Here is a 17,591-nt window from a genome sequence, read left to right as displayed (position 1 = left end):
ATGAGATAGTCTGCATACTCACTAATGACTTGGATTACCCGTAACGGTTGCAAGGTGTCTAACCACCTTCCAAATGAATGACTAAATCACAATGGAAATACAAAAAGACAACAGTCTCAAACGTATCCCCTACCGTCTTTCCTACTCAGAGATAATCCAAGCTCTCCATTCCTAATTACTCAACCATCAAGCTTCACAGAAATCATGGTTAAGCGGCCAGTAGAAGGGAAAGACAAAGCCACGACAAGGAGGTCTCGGAAAGAGCTAAGTATTTCTCAACACACCGCCACATCATCATCATCTGTAACAAAATCAAGCCATAAAAAGAAAAAGAGTTGGTTCAAAACAGCCTTAATCATGTTCTTTATATCTGTAATGCCTTACTGAAATGTACACAATTTTCATAACTTGATTCTGTTTTTTACTCTTTCTATCTCCAGTATGTGATCTACGGCAGCCTTGGTTGCAAGAGCAATACAGACCCCTCACACTAGCTCCCAACATTGGTCATCTTACAGCTGAAGCTCGCCTAAATGGTAAAACATCACTAAATCTAAGGCTATTTAAATTTACATGTAATTTTTCTCACTGTCTGTACTTATTTATCATCACAGTTGCTAATGGGAGACTGGCAAGACATCAACGGCAATTACTCTTAAAAAAAAAACGTGAATCATCACTGCAGCAAGGCATGATAAACTACATTACTTTAAATTACAAAAACTATGCTTCACCATACATTAGTCTAATCTTCGTGTCACACTTTTCAGGGGATTTCATTATGCATCAAGCTGGCAAGCGGAAAGGCAAGGAGATATGTAAGATAGTGTCCTCAACAGGTAAGAGGGAACTTATCCTTACAATAACCACATACGGCCACATAACAAAAATTGCAGATACCCCTTATAAAATAAACATGCTAAGTTAATATACTAATCTCTCCTTTTCAACCTCAGCTATGTCTCGAAATAATATCAAGTTTGACGTTGCAGGACGCTACCGAAGACCAACAGTTAATAAGTGGGATTTAGTAACATGCCCAAGTTGTCAAGCTGTTGTCTGGACTAGTGAGGCTGTTGTGCAAGAGACACGGAATACTACCAGAAAGTTTAGCATCTGTTGTCAGCAAGGACGTGTTCAACTTCCACCTAAACGCCAACCACCATCCCCTTTGAAAGAACTACTTGATAGACCCAGCTTCATGCTACAGATCAGAGTTGCCAATGGAATGTTAGCATTCACCTCAATGGGTGGTCAGATTGATCACACTGTCACAAGCACTCCTGGGCCCTTTGCGTTTAGGCTACATGGGCAAACCCACCACAGAATTGGCTCTCTGCTCCCACCTGAAGGTAAACTTCCACAGTTTTCACAGTTGTACATAGTGGACACAGACAATGAACTGGAGAACAGGAAGAAGGCTTTCAATAAGGGTAAATCCGCTCTAACAGTTGATGACAATTTGATAGCTGAGTTAATCAAGATGTTGGATGAAAATAATCACCTGGCCAAAACTTTGAGACATGCACGAGATCGTATCTTATCTGGTGACACAGTTGAATTCAGTATCACTTTGGTGAACCAGAAGCATCGAGGAAGACAATATGACTTGCCAACTGCAGGTGAGATAGGTGGTTTGTTAGTTGGTGACTTCTCGGCAGACTCTGCAGGTAAGGATATTGTGCTTGAGTACAAGTCCTCTAAGCTGCAGAGGATCAGCGACTTACATCCTTTGTACATGAGCCTGCAATATCCCTTACTCTTTCCATACGGTGAATACGACGAGCGAATTCCCTATCAGGTTACAGAAAACTCTAAAATTCAAAGAGAACATATGACAATGAGAGAGTACTTCGCTCACCAGATACAAACAAGACCAACCGAGGGTATGACTATCATTAAGGCAGGAAGATTGCTTCATCAGTATATTGTTGATGCATACGTGGCCACAGAGCAAGAGAGATTGCGGTTTATCAGACATAGCCAGAAAAAACTCAGGGCTGAGTTATTTACAAACGTCTGCGATGCATTAGAGCGTGGAGATACAGATGCTAGCCAGTTGGGGAAAAAAGTCATATTACCTTCTTCTTTTACTGGAGGACCTCGATATATGTCTGAGAAATATCAAGATGCTATGGCTATCTGTCGTTGGTATGGTAATCCCCACCTTTTCATCACCTTAACAGCCAACCCGAATTGGGTCCAACTCAAAGAACACTTAGATGTGTATGGAGGTGATTCACCAAACAATAGGCCTGATCTAGAATGCAGAGTTTTTAAGCTAAAGTTAGAAGAGATGATGTCAGACTTTAAGAAAGGTGTCTTCTTCCCAAAACCAGCTGCAGGTGAGTTCTGCATTCTAAATCTTCTTTCCCACTTAACCTAATCTTAAATAGACAGTTCCCAGCTTCTCATCTGACGTTTATTTTTTAATCTCATTATTTAGTGGTCTACACAATCGAGTTCCAGAAATGCGGCCTTCCACACGCACACATTCTTCTCTGGTTCGAAGGTTTTAAAGGAGAAGCAACTCCTGCGGTTATTGATCAATACATATCGGCTGAACTCCCCGACAAAGAAACAGACAGAGAGGGATTTGATTTGGTTGAGCGCCACATGATTCACGGTCCTTGTGGTAAACAGCGACCCCTATCATCATGTATGGAAAAGGGAGAGTGCACAAAGAAGTATCCCAAGCCTTACTCTAACATTACAAAAATCGACAAGTCTGGATTTGTTGTTTACAAGAGGCGGGTTGATATCAGAGGATCTGTTTTGAAAGGTGATATAGAGTTGGATAATTGTTATGTGGTGCCACACAACCTTGCCCTCCTTAAAAAATATCAAGCACACATTAATATTGAGTGGTGCTGCAATACAAGTGCTATCAAGTATCTCTTCAAATACATAACCAAAGGTGTGGACCGAGCACTGCTTCTGCTTCAACAGTCTGGGAAAACCAAAGCAGAGATAGAGAAAAAAAAAACAGCTTGAGATGGACGAGATTGATAGGTTTCAAGAATGTCGATATATTTCAGCATGTGAAGCCCCATGGAGACTGTTTTCTTTCCACATTCACCACAATCAGCCTTCTGTTATGAAATTAACACTCCACCTTCCAGGAGAACACAATTTGGTAGTAGAGGAGGGTAAGAGCTTATCTGATATTCTGTCAGAGGATGGTATTGAGAAAACAATGCTCACTGCATATTTTATGGCGAACCAGAAGTATGAAGAGGCCAGAGAACTTACTTACATACAATTTCCATCTCGGTTTGTCTACCACAGTGGCGAAAAAACCTGGACACCAAGGAAACAAGGGACAGCTATAGGCAGGATTATTTACGCTCATCCAGCCTCAGGAGACCGTTACTACCTTAGAATCCTCCTCAATGTGGTGAAGGGGGCTTTTGGTTATGACGACCTCTATACTGTAGGGGGTACAAAGTTTAAGGAATTTCGAGATGCTTGCTACGCCAGAGGGTTACTGGACGACGATAAAGAATGGCACGAGGCCATTGTTGAACCTTCATACTGGGCAACAGGTCGTCAGCTAAGGAGGTTATTCATCACTATCTTGCTCTACTGTGAAGTTGGAAACCCATTAAAACTCTGGGATCATACGTGGAAGATATTAGCAGAAGATATCTTATACATGAAACAAAGAGAATTCAACACCCCCGGTTTGATTCTTGAGGATGCGCAGCTGCAGCAGTACACATTAATCGAGATAGAAAGACTCCTCAAAGAGAACGACAAATCTCTAACTGACTTCCGCGGAATGCCAAAGCCAGACACAAGTGTTCTTCAGGAAATATCAAACACTGTACTAAGAGAAGAACTGAACTATGATACTGCGAAAGAAGCTGGAGAGCATGAAAAGATTTTTACCACCATGAATGATGACCAGAGATCCATTTACAGCTAAGTTATTGATTCTGTCAACAACAATGCTGGTCAGTTGTTTTTCGTATATGGGGCTGGAGGCACTGGTAAAACTTTCTTATACAAAACAATTATAGCTAAGCTCAGGTCAGTTGGTAAGGTGGTGCTTCCTGTAGCATCAGCTGGGATTGCAGCTTTGTTATTACCAGGTGGACGAACAGCACACTCCCGTTTCAAGCTCCCTCTTACATTAAGCGACACATCAGTTTGTGAAATTTCAAAAGGTTCTACGTTGGCAACTTTAATTGACAAAACAGACTTGATCATATGGGACAAGGCTCCCATGGCTCACCGTCAGGCATTTGAAACTCTGGACCGAACACTTAGAGACCTGTAATCTCAGCATGATCCATCTGCTGCTGATAAACCGTTTGGTGGGAAGACGGTTGTTCTTGGCGGTGATTTTAGGCAAATATTGCCAGTTATAGTGCAAGGGTCTAGACAAGACACTGTCAAGGCTTCCATTAGCAAGTCATATCTTTGGCCATTTGCACAGGTTCACAGTTTATCCATCAACATGAGACTGAGAGAAGCTGACAAAGAATTCGCCAAGTGGATACTCGAAGTAGGTAACGGAACTGCGGCTACTGTTGAAACAGAGGGACGAAGCCCAGAAGAGGATGAGCAGGTTATAATAAGTGATGAATTCATGATTCCCAGGTCGGATCAGCCTCATCAGTCTATATCAGATGCTGCCTACCCCAACTTTGTTAACAACTACTTAAACCGTACTTACTTAACAGAGAGAGCAATCCTAGCCCCAACTAACGCCAGTGCCCAAGAGATTAACTCTTACCTGCTGTCTAAGGTACCTTCTTCAGAGAAAGAATATTTAAGCTCAGACAGTGTTGCTTTCGAGAGCACACCACAAGAAGATGACTGGACAAATAACTACACTCAAGAGGACTTAAACTCACTTAAGTTTTCAGGATTGCCAGCACATAAACTCAGTCTTAAGATTGGAGCTCCGGTGATGATGTTGCGCAATATAAACCAGCGTAATGGGCTCTGCAATGGAACAAGAATGATGATTTCACGTATGGGACACAGAGTACTTGAGGCCGAGATATTAACAGGAACTCATGTAGGAGATAGAGTCTTGATCCCAAGGATTCAATTGTCCCCAACCGACACTATGCATCCGTTCACTTTCCGTAGAAGGCAATTCCCAATAAGATTGTGTTATGCGATGACAATAAATAAGAGCCAAGGTCAGAGTTTAAATCAGGTTGCTCTCTATCTCCCAAGACCAGTTTTTAGTCACGGCCAGTTGTACGTAGCTCTCTCGCGAGTAACTACTCCAGAGGGCCTCAAGGTACTAGATGATACAGAAGGTGGAACAAGGAAAGATGCTGTCACTAACATCGTTTATAGAGAAATTTTCAGTAACCTTAGAGCAAGTAGGCTTACATCTCTATCCTAATTCGCGTACTCCAACCGACAATTTCGTATATAACATCTTACCCTTCCTACATTTGTTACAGGTAACAACTACGGAGAGCATCCCAGATCTCAGCATTGAAAACCAACGCATTGAAGGTGTTCAAAGATACAGACACCATAGATATGCAACGTTAGTTGTGTCCGGTTTGTAACTCCAGCAAAGACAGGAACTGACGGTCTTCATAAGATGGTGATCAAATATTTATGCTGCTGTGATTTCCAAATTTACAGACGATTGATTTAGTTTCAGACTCGAGCTTTCTAAATACCAGATGTTTCTAACTTTTTAAGCAACCAGTTTGTCTTTCGACCAAATGTCTTAAAGTAACATATAACTATTAAAGACAAATTCCTTTACATCTCTTACAAACTAAAATGTAATTTAATTCAAGGTTGACTAGACCAAACAATACTAGAGTTTCGTGAGATCTAATACTATATAATAGCGTCCTCACACACGTTTATATGAAACCCTCATAGCTTCCTTCGGTTTCACGTTTCTTTAAGAAGTTTCAAATTAACATCCGAAAAGACCTATAGTTTGTGCCACTTTCAGATTTTAAAAAAAAATCACCATTAAACACTCTTAAAAAAATTTATACAGTCACAAAAATTGAATCTTTCATCATTAACCCCGTGTTCAGCTAAAGGAATGCATCATCAATCATACATAAATTAAATACCAAGACTCGGGCAATCATATCAAACTATCTTCCAAAACACATCACAAACTTTTAGCAAAATCTCTATGCTCATTCCATTATTCAAACGTGGAAATCTTAGGGTATGAATGGTGACCAGGGAACGACGAGGAATAATACATTCCCTAACGTTCCTAAAAAAAATTACCATTCACAAGAAATAATAATTTTCTCTCATTCCCTTTCATTCCCTTTTTTGTAGAGAATTAAAGAACAAAATTATTCCTTGTCAAATTTGATAAGGAACAATCATTCTTTTTCATTCCTGGTATTTTATTCCCGTACATTCCTTTTTTATTCGTTCCTCTTGTTTCCCGGATGGTCACCAGTCGGACCCTTAGTAAGGTTAAAAAGGCAAGTCGGAATCCACAATCTTTCCTTTCCAAAACATTCAATACAATGTAACAGTATAAAACTAGCAACCACATAGAAGAAGAAAAAAACAACATAGCTCTCACATTTAAACAAATATGGCAAATCCCAACAATCTCTCTCGCTTAGAATCACTACCACGAGACTTGGTTGTGGAAATACTTTAACGCGTTGCCTCTTCGTCCCGCGAAGCTATCAGAAACTGTCTGACCGTATCAAAAACGATCTCATCAGCTGTTGAAGATGATCGTATCTACAAAAATATACAGACAACTCGCGCGTAGCGCGGACACACCCCTAATATTTTAGATTATACGGTTAAGATGTATAGATCTATGTTTAAATTGTAAACTTGGTTTATTCGATATGTTATACGGTTAAGATGTATAAATATATATTTAAAGAGTAAACCTAGTTTATTTAATAATTATTCATAAAGATGCCAAGCTACCAGTTTGGTTCGTTGGGAAAAAAAAAACCTGGTTTATTTGATTTGATTACATTACATTGCACTAAATTTAGTTATTTCAGTATTAAAATAAGTTTGTCAATCACATGTGTAATTCATTTAGGTTTGGAGAAATTTCTAGTCGATTTTCAATGTCCATAAATATAATGATGACAACCATTATTTTAGCGGGAAATAAAAAAAGAAAACTTCGGACAATCCCAAGTCCCAACAAAAATATATCGTGAGGCAAATATAAAAACAGAGAGACGACATTTTTTCTTTTCCTTTAAGCTCTGTAATAAGTTAGATCCGTTCAGACCGTTGAGTCTCCAATTTCTCTAGAAGACTGTTCATAATCATCATCCTCTACCACCGGCCGTGTATCCGCCGCCGAATCGTATCCCTGAACAACAAGCACCGACGCAGTAGTTGAAAACTCCGAAGACGACAACAAACGTCCAACTGGTCCTAGCTCGGGACAGTCCGTACTATTAACCAACGGCACAACCGCAGCGTTCCTCCCGACAACAAACAGATTACACTTGCTCGTCGCCTTAAGAGTCGCGCGAACATCTTCTTTACTCTCAACGACTCTCTCCTCGTAGGCCAGCGACTCATTCCCTCTCGGATCGTTCATCAACTCCCTAACGAAATCTTCGTCAATCTCTTTCTCCTTCTTCTCATCTTCCTCCTCTTCACCTTTCTCGAACCTCTTCAACGTCCCTCTCGACGCTACGAACTTGAGAATGGTCAGCGTGATCCCCGGATGCTCCACCATCTTCATCCCGTAGGCGAGAGCTTCTCTGTCGTCCAACCCTCCGAAGAACGGGACAACGATCTTGTAATCAACTTCGCTGGCCACGACGTGGGACGCTCCTCCGAGTCCTCTGTCCACAAGAATCCCGACGGAGCAGGGAGCTTGTTGTAGGACGCGTTTGTTCACTTCGTGGAACGCGTGTCCTATCGACTCCATCGCTCCGTCCATCCTCTGATGCTTGTGGAACGGGAGGAGAATCATCGCGACTCGTTTCTGGTGCGCGCTCGTGCAGATATCCTCGTGGATGGTGCTGAGATCCGAGATTGCCGTCATCGGTCTAACCGCTACTGCGCGGAGATGCTGGTATCCTTCGAAAGCTATCACCATTTGATCCGTGGACCTCTCTATCTTGTTCCAGATCGGTAGGCCGTTGTACCGCGCTTTATGAACCATTGCAATTGCTGATGACCGCTCAGAGAGCTCCATTAGATGCATAGCGTAGACGCAGAGACGTCCCTTTAGCCCTGTTCCTCTCGATGATTCTATCATGTTGATCAGTGTAGGTATGTTGCGTGTACTGTGGAAGCAAGCGAGTATCCGCAACTCGGAGTCATGGTCCTTTCTTTGTATTGTTCTATGCTTGTAAGGTGCTCCTTTTCTCGCAGGCTTGTAAATCGCTAACAAAAGTGGTGTTGTAATAAACGTTGTGACCAATGCCATTAGGACTAAGATAGCAAATACTTGATCATTCAACACCTTCCGGTCCTTACCGATGTTTAGAACAATAAGCTCTACTAAACCTTTGGTGTTCATTAGTACTCCAAGTGCCATAGCTTCTCTGAAGGGAACCTTGCATAGCATAGAGGCTCCAACGGTTCCCACAATCTTACCAAAACAAGTGGTGAGTATAACAAGAACTAGAAGTCCCCAAGATTGTGCACCTCTGATGGTTGTTACATCTGTTTTTAAACCGCTTGACGCAAAGTACAATGGTAGAAGAAGCCCTGAGACAAGATCCTCTATCTTCTCGGTTAAGATCCTACAGAACGGTCCTTGTTTTGGAGTCACTATACCAACCACAAAGGCGCCGAACAGCGCGTGTATCCCAATAGTGTCTGTCAGAAAGCTTGCTGCTAAAACCAATGTCAGAGTGACGCAGACATAGAGTTCCTTGACAGGCTCTCCTTCAGGACAGCGTTTAGCCATAAAGCCAAGGATAGGTTTGATTACCAAAATAGCAAAGATCACAAAACCGGATCCAGAGAGGAGAACCCAAAGAGGTACAAGAGAAGAACTGTCATTTCCTGAGAGAGCAATGGCGAGTGCAAGGAATATCCAAGCTGCAATGTCATTGACTCCAGCTGCAGACATGGCCATACGTCCAACGTCGGTTGTTAGAAGCTTTAGCTCAGCTAGGATACGAGCAAGCACAGGGAAGGCAGTGATGGATAAGGCAACACCCATGAAGACTATAAAGGGTAGCTGATGGACTCCTTTGCTTATGGTGGAGCTGAGAATAAAAGATGCACCTACACCTATTACAAAAGGAAGTGAGATCCCAGCTAAGGCTATCAAAAGTGACTTCTTTCCGGTTTTTCTGATGGCTGCAAAGTCAAGCTCAAGCCCAACTAGGAACAAGAAGAACAGAAGACCGATGTTCGCAAGTGTGTCTAAAACCGTCATGCTCTTCTCTGGGAAGATAGTGTCTAGATAGACCTTGCTTCGTCCAAGAGCAGTAGGTCCAAGCAGTATCCCTCCCTACAGAAACCATCTATTATCAACAAAAGGTATTAAAGAAAAAAAAAAGCATTACAAAGAATGTAAATGAGCAGTGCCTGTCATGAGATATTCCGGATCCAAAACAAAACTAAATATCTCTGCCATAAATAATAAATAAATAAAAAATTTTTGATAATCTTCCCAAAAACTTTCAGGCCCAAAGACTAATCACCAAAAGCCCCGTAGAAATCCGGATTTTCTTGCCACTGAAGGCGTCTATGGATGGCCAAGGGGAATCGAAACCAGGGCGGAAGCTCCAGCCGGAACCCTTTTACCACTAGGCCAAGACCACTTGGTTAAATAATAAATTAAATTAACTAAAATTTAAAATTAAATTTGCAATTAAAAATTGCATTACCCTTCGAACAAATATATTTCCAGTTCTAAAAGTTAACTCTTTATTTTTTCATATAAATAATGAAAAATATTCAAGATTTTTATTTTGTTATAGGTTTGAAATACGTTTTTGGAATTCCTATTTATATTTTTTCTGCTAACAACCAAAGAAAAAATTGGCCTTAAAAACTACAAAAATTGTAGGCTCCATACGGATGTTTCTCACGTATGGACTCAAGACCAGCCCTGTGAATGAGACTTACAATGATCTCAGCAATGACCCGTGGCTGTTTGAGAGGTTTAAGAAGGTAAGCTAAGAGCCTTGTAAACACAACCACCAAGCAGATCTGTAGGATGATCAGAGGAAGCGCGTAATCAAGAGGGTTTTCGTTTTGGAAGGCTCCATTAGAAGTAGCCTTCATTGCAGCCGGGCAGTTCCCTGTAGCGTTGGGGGTAGCCATCCTAGTCGAGATATAACTTTCCTGGGCTTGATGATTGGTCGAGGAAAGCAACACTGCTTCAACTTTTAATAATGCCTTGGCTGCTCCCTCATTGCCTTTGGGCGTAAGGAGAAAAGGAAACAAGATCTATTCTGCTACGTCTCTGTGTGTCATGAACAGAATCTACTTCAAGAAGTGAGGATATAAAAGGAGAGAAACAGAAAACTAATAATGTCAATAGTGCTAATAATAGAAAGACGAGAATGAACAGGACATACCAACTCCAGGGTAAGCATACACCTCGCATTTTTTTTCTATTTATAGACTGTCAGTTACTTAACTTCCAACCAAATCGCATCTCTTACTCATATAACTGCCTTGACTACGCCGACATTTTCGTCTTTGTTTGTCCTAAATTTACAAGCTCTTGTACATGTCTCCTGGAAAAAGTTGAGCTATATTCTTCAACATCAACCATTTTCACTTATATCAATGTATATGGATAGGATATATGATATAAGATACACAATATTTAAACATTCATGAGATGCATAAAAGGAGTAAGAACAACTGACCACGTAATAGAGAAAGAAGTCAACATATATAGGTACAATATACACTCATACTTCTCAGAAGGAAACAAAGGCTGCAAGTCTGCAGCAGATAGGGTAACTAAAGAACTTACAATGGTGGGACCAGCTGAGTAGTCAAACTCCTCAGAGAGAGGTTTCTGCTTTGTTTAAGTTGAAGCTAGAGTTTGCATCTTGGTATTGGTCATATTGATAAGAAACTTATGTGAATATTTCACCAATATAGTAATTTGATACAGTTTAGTTGTGTCGTTAAAATTTTAAAATGTATAAATGATTAGTTTAGATTCATGTTACAAAAAGTTTCTTAAACTTTTTGAAAATATAATATTTGAGAGACTCATCTTATTCTTTCTTTCACTAGTATTATTTTTCATAGTGAGAAAGAGACACTTCACTAAGAATATGCTCTAATTAATTGATAATCTTTTTAGGTCTTGACTCTTTACCTTTTTGTCTTTCTTGATTATGTAAATCTCAAATCACATTTTATCAACCGAAGAAAAATTCAGATTATTGGAGAGGCGTCACAAATCGAACGTAATTCGAACAAAAATCGTATACGAAGAGAAGATAATCACACAAACATTGAATTAATCAAAGGTGTCTCTCACTAATTAATTGTCATCAGCTTTAGGCCTTGTGTTAATAAGCATCTTGCGAAGCATTGTGTTCTCGTTCATCAAAGTAGAAATCTTCTCCTCAAGCTGCTCATTATTGTTCTGCAACTCATTAGCTCTTGATTCCAAGTCACTCACATACACTTTCTTCCTCTCCCTCGCTTGTTGAGCAGATACTCGGTTTCTCAACAATCTGAAAAATCACATTCATCACTTCTTTTTTATTATTACCACATTTCAACTACATAACGTTAGTAAAAAACTAGTTACATAACTTCCTTTTTTACCACATTTCAACTGCATAACTTTAGTAAAAGACTAGTTACATCACTTTTTTACCACATTTAAGCTGCATAACTTTAGTAAAAGACTAGTTACATCGTTTTCCTTTTTACCACATTTCAACTGCATAACTTTAGTAAAAGGCTAATTAGTTTTACCTCTTAAGGCTTCTGTATTCTTTATCCTCTGGATTTCGTCCACGGCGGCGCTTAGCGGTGGAGGTTGCATTTTGGGTCTGTTCAATCTCCGGATTGTTGACTCCGTCGTCGGCGCTGCTGCTTAGAACACCTGTTGATCCAGCTGCTTCCATGTCTGGAACCATCGACAACTCTTCATCACTCTCCTCTGAAAATCACAAACCAAATATCTCACATTCTCAGGTTAAAAATAAGAAGAAAATAAAGCAACATTTTCATTAAAAAAAGTACCAGTTTTGCGCTTCTTGGGGGAAGAAGAAGAGCTCGAGTTCCCATTGGGTCGTTGAAGAGACATCAATATAGTATTGTCTTTTGAGATTTGATGAAGACCAGAGTAGAAGAGAGTAAGAGGTAATAGAGAACCAAAGCCTTTTGCTTTTTTTTTTGTTCTTGGGGACCACGGAAAGTCTTAAAAACCAATCAAACACCATATCTCTGCAACCTGTTTTCAAATGATTTGCTTGGATTATGTAAGAACACGTATGTTTATGCAAGGCCACAAGTGCAAGAGTTGTAATCCAATGGTCGAAACTAGCAGTACATCATGTATCTCCGTTATCTTTTCCACTATATACATATACGGATATACCTGATTGGCTGATTCGAAGTCTTTAATTTTTTTTCCTTTTTGGTCGAAAAAAGTATTTCACCTCTTCGCCGGATAAATAGTCTCTCCCACACAATTCGAACCTGGATAGCGGGAGTAACAGCCGCAATCCCTTTACCACCAGAGCTGACTCGTTCTGGTTTGAAGTCTTTAATTGATTATTCGTTTTTGCTTTTAAAGTCTTCCGTTATTATTTCTTATGAAAAAAAAAACCTTTATTGACAGTGCGTGTGGTTTTAAGACTATTATTACTGTCTACAACAAATCAACAATACAAATGTACCTACAGACAAAGTCAGAGACTTATTATTGACACAACTACGTGTGTATATGTTTGCACGGCGTTAAAAAAGGCATGCACAATGAACTCATCATGTAGCATATACCTCTTTTCTCTTACTTGCTTCAAACATTTATTAGTTATTTTAGCTTTCTTTTGGTGACAATGACAAGTTTACTAAATTTCTGCTGGTGACTTAATAATTGCTTGTTGAAAATCTTCTTATAGCACTCTTAACAAAATTAACAGCATACATGTATAATTTTTTTTTATCGTACTGTATTTCTAGATTCAGGACTTCTCCACATAAAAACCTATGTGTGGCCTGACGACCGATCTAATATATCTTCCCGGACCCATTACCGACCTTTGAGTTGTACTCTTTTCACTAGTTTTCTTCTTTAAATTGGATCATGACTCATGAGTGATGAGTGTTTGTATCACTCAAATGGACCCCGTGCCCTAAAATCAATAAAATTCATTTGATGTCACTTTTTGTCGAAGTACTATACAAATGATTGATTTTCATCAGCAGCTATAAAACGTTCATTTTGTCTGTAGAACTATATATATGATTTTAGACCAAAAAAACTATATATATGATTTGATTATATGAAGTTGTTTGCAAACGTGGAGATATGATTGCATCTTTGTCTATGCATGAACTTATCATGATAATGATCTCTCCTGCTATAACTTTTTGGTACAATACTATGGCATACATCTATGTTACATTGTTACTTCAATAAAGTGTTTAATCTATACGACAAAGAAGTAATGAGCGACGTACAAACCATACTGCGTTTATTTTCTTGTTAGCATGCATGCTAGCTCGGTCCTAATATATTAAGAATTATGGCAAATTTTTACTTATGAATTAGAACGTTTCCAATATATTAATTATTTTATATTATTTACAATAGATTAGCTCTAAAATGGAACTGAACTTACTCGAGTTTTATTCTATTTTTGACAAAAAATGAAATAAAGTGTATATTTAGTCTATTTTGCATACTCATTAATAAAAATAAAATATGATTAAACAATAATTCATTCTAAAATAGAGTTTTTAACACTTGGTGAAAATTTCACTACAAGAATGCATGATAAACATCCAAACAAGTAAAGTCATGTAACACGAAGGAAATAGACAGTGCGCCAAAGATCCCGAAACAACATAACTCCTTTAAAAACAACAAGGGTAATCTTCGGACCAACTATAGAGTTTTAATGTAGAAAATTGAATGCACAAAAGCATATGACTAAACTCTTTTTACTATGCAAGTCATAAATAACTAACTCGTTGGGCTTGTTGTATAAGACAATAAAATAATTGATTAAACTAGACTTAAGTATTACAAGTATAAAGAGGATTAGACGTTCATCATTAGACTAGTAGACATTATAAAGTAAACTATATCGAAATTCTTAATTATATCGAAATTCTCATAAGAAGGATCCCTAGAGACCAGACATGCATGTCCACAGACAGATCGTATTGTAATAATTCATAGGAGTCTTAATTATCCAACATTCAAGGTAGGCTTTATGACAAAGTAACTAGTACACTGTTACACTTCCATGATGATTCTAGGATCTAGCTAATATTATTATCAATACAGCCAATGAACACTATGTGATGTAAATGTATACTTTTAATTTTTTAAGTTAGCATAAAGTATAAACCAATGAGTGAATTTTGGAAACAAAAAGGTAAAAAGATTGGGCTCCTAAAGAGACACTAACAGAAAACGTATAGTTAAAGAAAAGAACACTGTCTGCTCCACAAAAACAACATACACAAAACTCTTCTAGTCTCCTTTATTTTTTGATCAAAAAAAAGAAAAAAGTCTCCTATATTTTTTTATTGTTTCCCCAATTCTCCATGGTCTATAATATTAATGTGTCACAGAGACATTTGAGTTTTCTTATCAACACAGTGGTCTAAAACTGATCCCCAAGTCCATAGTGTATACTATAGACCCAGTTCTTAAATATTGATGCAAGAAAGTGAAAGTGATGTGATACTCAGTTTCTGTTTAAGGCTAGACAAAAAAGTCTCTTGGCTCTTTATCTCTCCTAATTAAAGAATCTGAGCAGTTGAGAAATTAAAATCAAAGCCTTAACATTTTATCTCCAACACCATCTGGACACACCTCCCTTGGATTTCTCCTTTTTTATGGAAATTTCGAATCTTACATGTAAACAAATATCAAAACCATAATCTTATATTTTTTACTATTACCAAGCTTCAACGATCTAAACATATGAATTCAGTATCTAATCGGGTAACTATAACAGTTGTTATCAAAAATCAATGTGTGTTCACATATAGAAAATGTTTAAAGCTCATAGCTAAAATGGGTAACCCTGTAGCTTCTAGTATTTATTTATAGTAAAGTTAAATAAAAAATTAATTAACTTTATATATTATAATAAAATCTACGCAATCGCATCACCTACTAGTCTCTTGTTGTTTACTAAGCAGATAGATATATAGAAAGAGAGAGAGACATGAAGAGCACTCTCAAGAGCGAATAGAAGAATCATGGAGCTACAGTTGTAGGTGTGAGGTTACAACTTCAAGGTCTCGTCAATGGAGATTTGTAACTCTTATTCCTCATCCTCTGTCGACAGTACTAAGCATTCAGCTTCTGAATCTTCTGTTAATCTCTCCCTTAGCCTCACATTTCCCTCTACTTCTCCACAAAGGTCTTCTTCTCCTTACAACTCAGTTTTTCATCTGTTCTGTTTTTGCTCTGTTTTTTTTAGTTCACATTGTTTGTTTGTTTGTAGAGCGACAAAACAAGATTGGCCCCCGATAAAACCTCGTTTAAGAGATACACTAAAGGTTCGTCGTCGTCTTCTTCAACGCGATTACGACACATGTCTGTTTGTTAAGGTTTATATGGAAGGTGTTCCCATTGGGAGAAAGCTCGATCTTTCCACATTCTCAGGCTACGAGAGTCTATTAGAAAGTCTGTCTCAAATGTTCAATACTTCAATTATCTGTAAGTAATTAAGAACAAATATTTCTTGAAAAAACAAACATTGGACTAAAGAATGCCCATATATAACATTGTCTTTGCTTCTAACAGGCGGTAATCATCGAGATAGAAAACACCATGTTTTGACATATCAAGACACAGATGGAGATTGGATGATGGTCGGAGATATTCCATGGGAGTAAGAATCTTGAATCTTGAGTCTCCCATCTGACATAGTGATAATTTTACTTCTTTTTGTATATTTATATCTAACTTTTATTCAATGTTTTTGGTTCAGAATGTTTCTTGAAACCGTGAGAAGACTGAAGATCACGAAACCAGAGGGGTGTTAAGACTTGGATCGTTGTTCGGTAGAATTAGGCATTGGTGAGAGTTTTCATGCGGGACAGAGTTTTGGCTGCATATCAGCAACAAAGGCCTTAAAGAACTTGGATGATTGATGCATATTTTTATTTGACACCTTTGAGTGTTTTTTATATAAATAAATCACAATGTCCAAAGAGTTCTTTTTTTTTTGTTGGTCTGAACAATAAAAATAATAACAATAATGTCAAATTACATTTTCACATGTTTGTAATCGTGTTCCTTCGGATGTGTACCAGTACATGACATGAAGAAAACACGAATGTTGTTGGGGGGCACTCTTTGAGATGTGCCGGCTCGTCATTCTTGTTGATTTCAATTTACACCGATTTGCAATTTTAATGACAACCTGTTTCAAGTCCAATATATGCTGACAAGAAAGCCCGTGTAGAGCCCAAATGTAACATAACATACATAGTAAGGCTTGGATATGAGGACATGTAATAGAAGACAATATCTATTCAAGTTCATTCTGCTTTATTTGTCCTGTTTGCTCTTTTACTTGTCATAGAATGATTAATCGAGCTATAAGTTTAGCATTTATGCTTACATTCCAAGACAATTGTGTCAGATTTTGAGTGATCGAATATGAGGTTTTTACTAAGTTCTCTTCAGCTAGTCACACGTTCAACTAGCTTATCATTGGATGAGATTTTTGAACTACAAGATTCTGATTTTACATGCCAAATTAAAATTAAAAAGTAATGACAAATTCCTTTCAAACAAATCTTGTCCATGATCTTGATTTGTCCATGATCTTGACAGTAAAAGGAAAGAATTGGATGTTTATGAACCAGTGGTTGATCTGCTAACATATGAGGAAATTGATGTGCTTGAAGCCAAAGAAAGAAGGTATGCAAAGTAAAAGTTTCCGTGTACATGTCGTATATGTAAATTGTTGTTGTACTATGCTTAACTGGAGTTTATGATTTTATTAGGAAAAAAAAATCTTCAATTATAGAATTTTTGGATTCTTACAACATATTAAAAAAAAGAAAAACAGTATATGATAAAACACCTATTATAATCAATGCGAAAAAACAGAAGATAAAACACGATAAGTAAAAAACACACAAATTTAATATGGTTCACTAAATTGGCTATATTTACTGACAAATTGGACTTTTATTATTTGGTGGTGAATTCAGCCAAATGCCCGTGTTCACTACAAGAAAACAGGGGGATTCTGATGGCTAGAATTGTCAGAAATTCGTCGGAATAGACCGATTCCGAAGAATTTCTGACGAACCAATCCGTCGGTATCTTTTTGTCGGAAAAAAAATATTCGGCGGAATTTCGTCAGACCTTCCGACGACTTTCTGACGAATACCGAGAAACGTCATTATGACGAACTTCCGACGATATTCCGATGTGGACACACGAGACCAGAGTTCATCGGAAAAACTATATACCGACGGAG

General features: G+C 38.3%; 5 protein-coding genes across 5 annotated transcripts; 3 read left to right on the top strand and 2 right to left on the bottom strand.

Moving 5' to 3' along the window:
• Nucleotides 1-204: 204 nt before the first annotated feature.
• On the top strand, nt 205-3,928 carry LOC106330278. The gene is made up of 6 exons (XM_013768776.1): nt 205-334; nt 441-536; nt 771-839; nt 957-2,345; nt 2,447-2,782; nt 3,123-3,928. Exons 1-6 carry the CDS (start codon nt 205-207, stop codon nt 3,926-3,928), a joined length of 2,826 nt encoding a protein of 941 aa, XP_013624230.1.
• Nucleotides 3,929-3,974: 46 nt separating this feature from the next.
• On the top strand, nt 3,975-5,368 carry LOC106330277 (ATP-dependent DNA helicase PIF1-like). Its single transcript, XM_013768775.1, has 2 exons — nt 3,975-3,992; nt 4,289-5,368. Exons 1-2 carry the CDS (start codon nt 3,975-3,977, stop codon nt 5,366-5,368), a joined length of 1,098 nt encoding a protein of 365 aa, XP_013624229.1.
• A 1,666-nt stretch (nt 5,369-7,034) lies between these two features.
• On the bottom strand, nt 7,035-10,403 carry LOC106331379 (cation/H(+) antiporter 19). Its single transcript, XM_013769718.1, has 2 exons — nt 10,048-10,403; nt 7,035-9,427 (listed from the first exon to the last, which is right to left on the bottom strand). Exons 1-2 carry the CDS (start codon nt 10,243-10,245, stop codon nt 7,226-7,228), a joined length of 2,400 nt encoding a protein of 799 aa, XP_013625172.1. The 5' UTR covers nt 10,246-10,403; the 3' UTR covers nt 7,035-7,225.
• Nucleotides 10,404-11,298: 895 nt separating this feature from the next.
• Nucleotides 11,299-12,251, bottom strand: LOC106332589 (transcription factor HY5-like). The gene is made up of 3 exons (XM_013771062.1): nt 12,145-12,251; nt 11,875-12,061; nt 11,299-11,627 (listed from the first exon to the last, which is right to left on the bottom strand). The coding sequence occupies exons 1-3, from the start codon at nt 12,206-12,208 to the stop codon at nt 11,432-11,434; spliced, it is 447 nt and encodes a 148-aa protein (XP_013626516.1). The 5' UTR covers nt 12,209-12,251; the 3' UTR covers nt 11,299-11,431.
• A 3,123-nt stretch (nt 12,252-15,374) lies between these two features.
• On the top strand, nt 15,375-16,260 carry LOC106333817 (auxin-responsive protein IAA31-like). The gene is made up of 4 exons (XM_013772218.1): nt 15,375-15,512; nt 15,597-15,811; nt 15,899-15,986; nt 16,086-16,260. The coding sequence occupies exons 1-4, from the start codon at nt 15,397-15,399 to the stop codon at nt 16,138-16,140; spliced, it is 474 nt and encodes a 157-aa protein (XP_013627672.1). The 5' UTR covers nt 15,375-15,396; the 3' UTR covers nt 16,141-16,260.
• The last annotated feature ends 1,331 nt before the right edge of the window (nt 16,261-17,591 follow it).

Source organism: Brassica oleracea, chromosome C3 (assembly GCF_000695525.1).
Source record: "Brassica oleracea var. oleracea cultivar TO1000 chromosome C3, BOL, whole genome shotgun sequence".
Classification (NCBI taxonomy): Eukaryota; Viridiplantae; Streptophyta; class Magnoliopsida; order Brassicales; family Brassicaceae; genus Brassica; species Brassica oleracea.
This window is presented reverse-complemented; position numbering and strand designations above follow the sequence as displayed.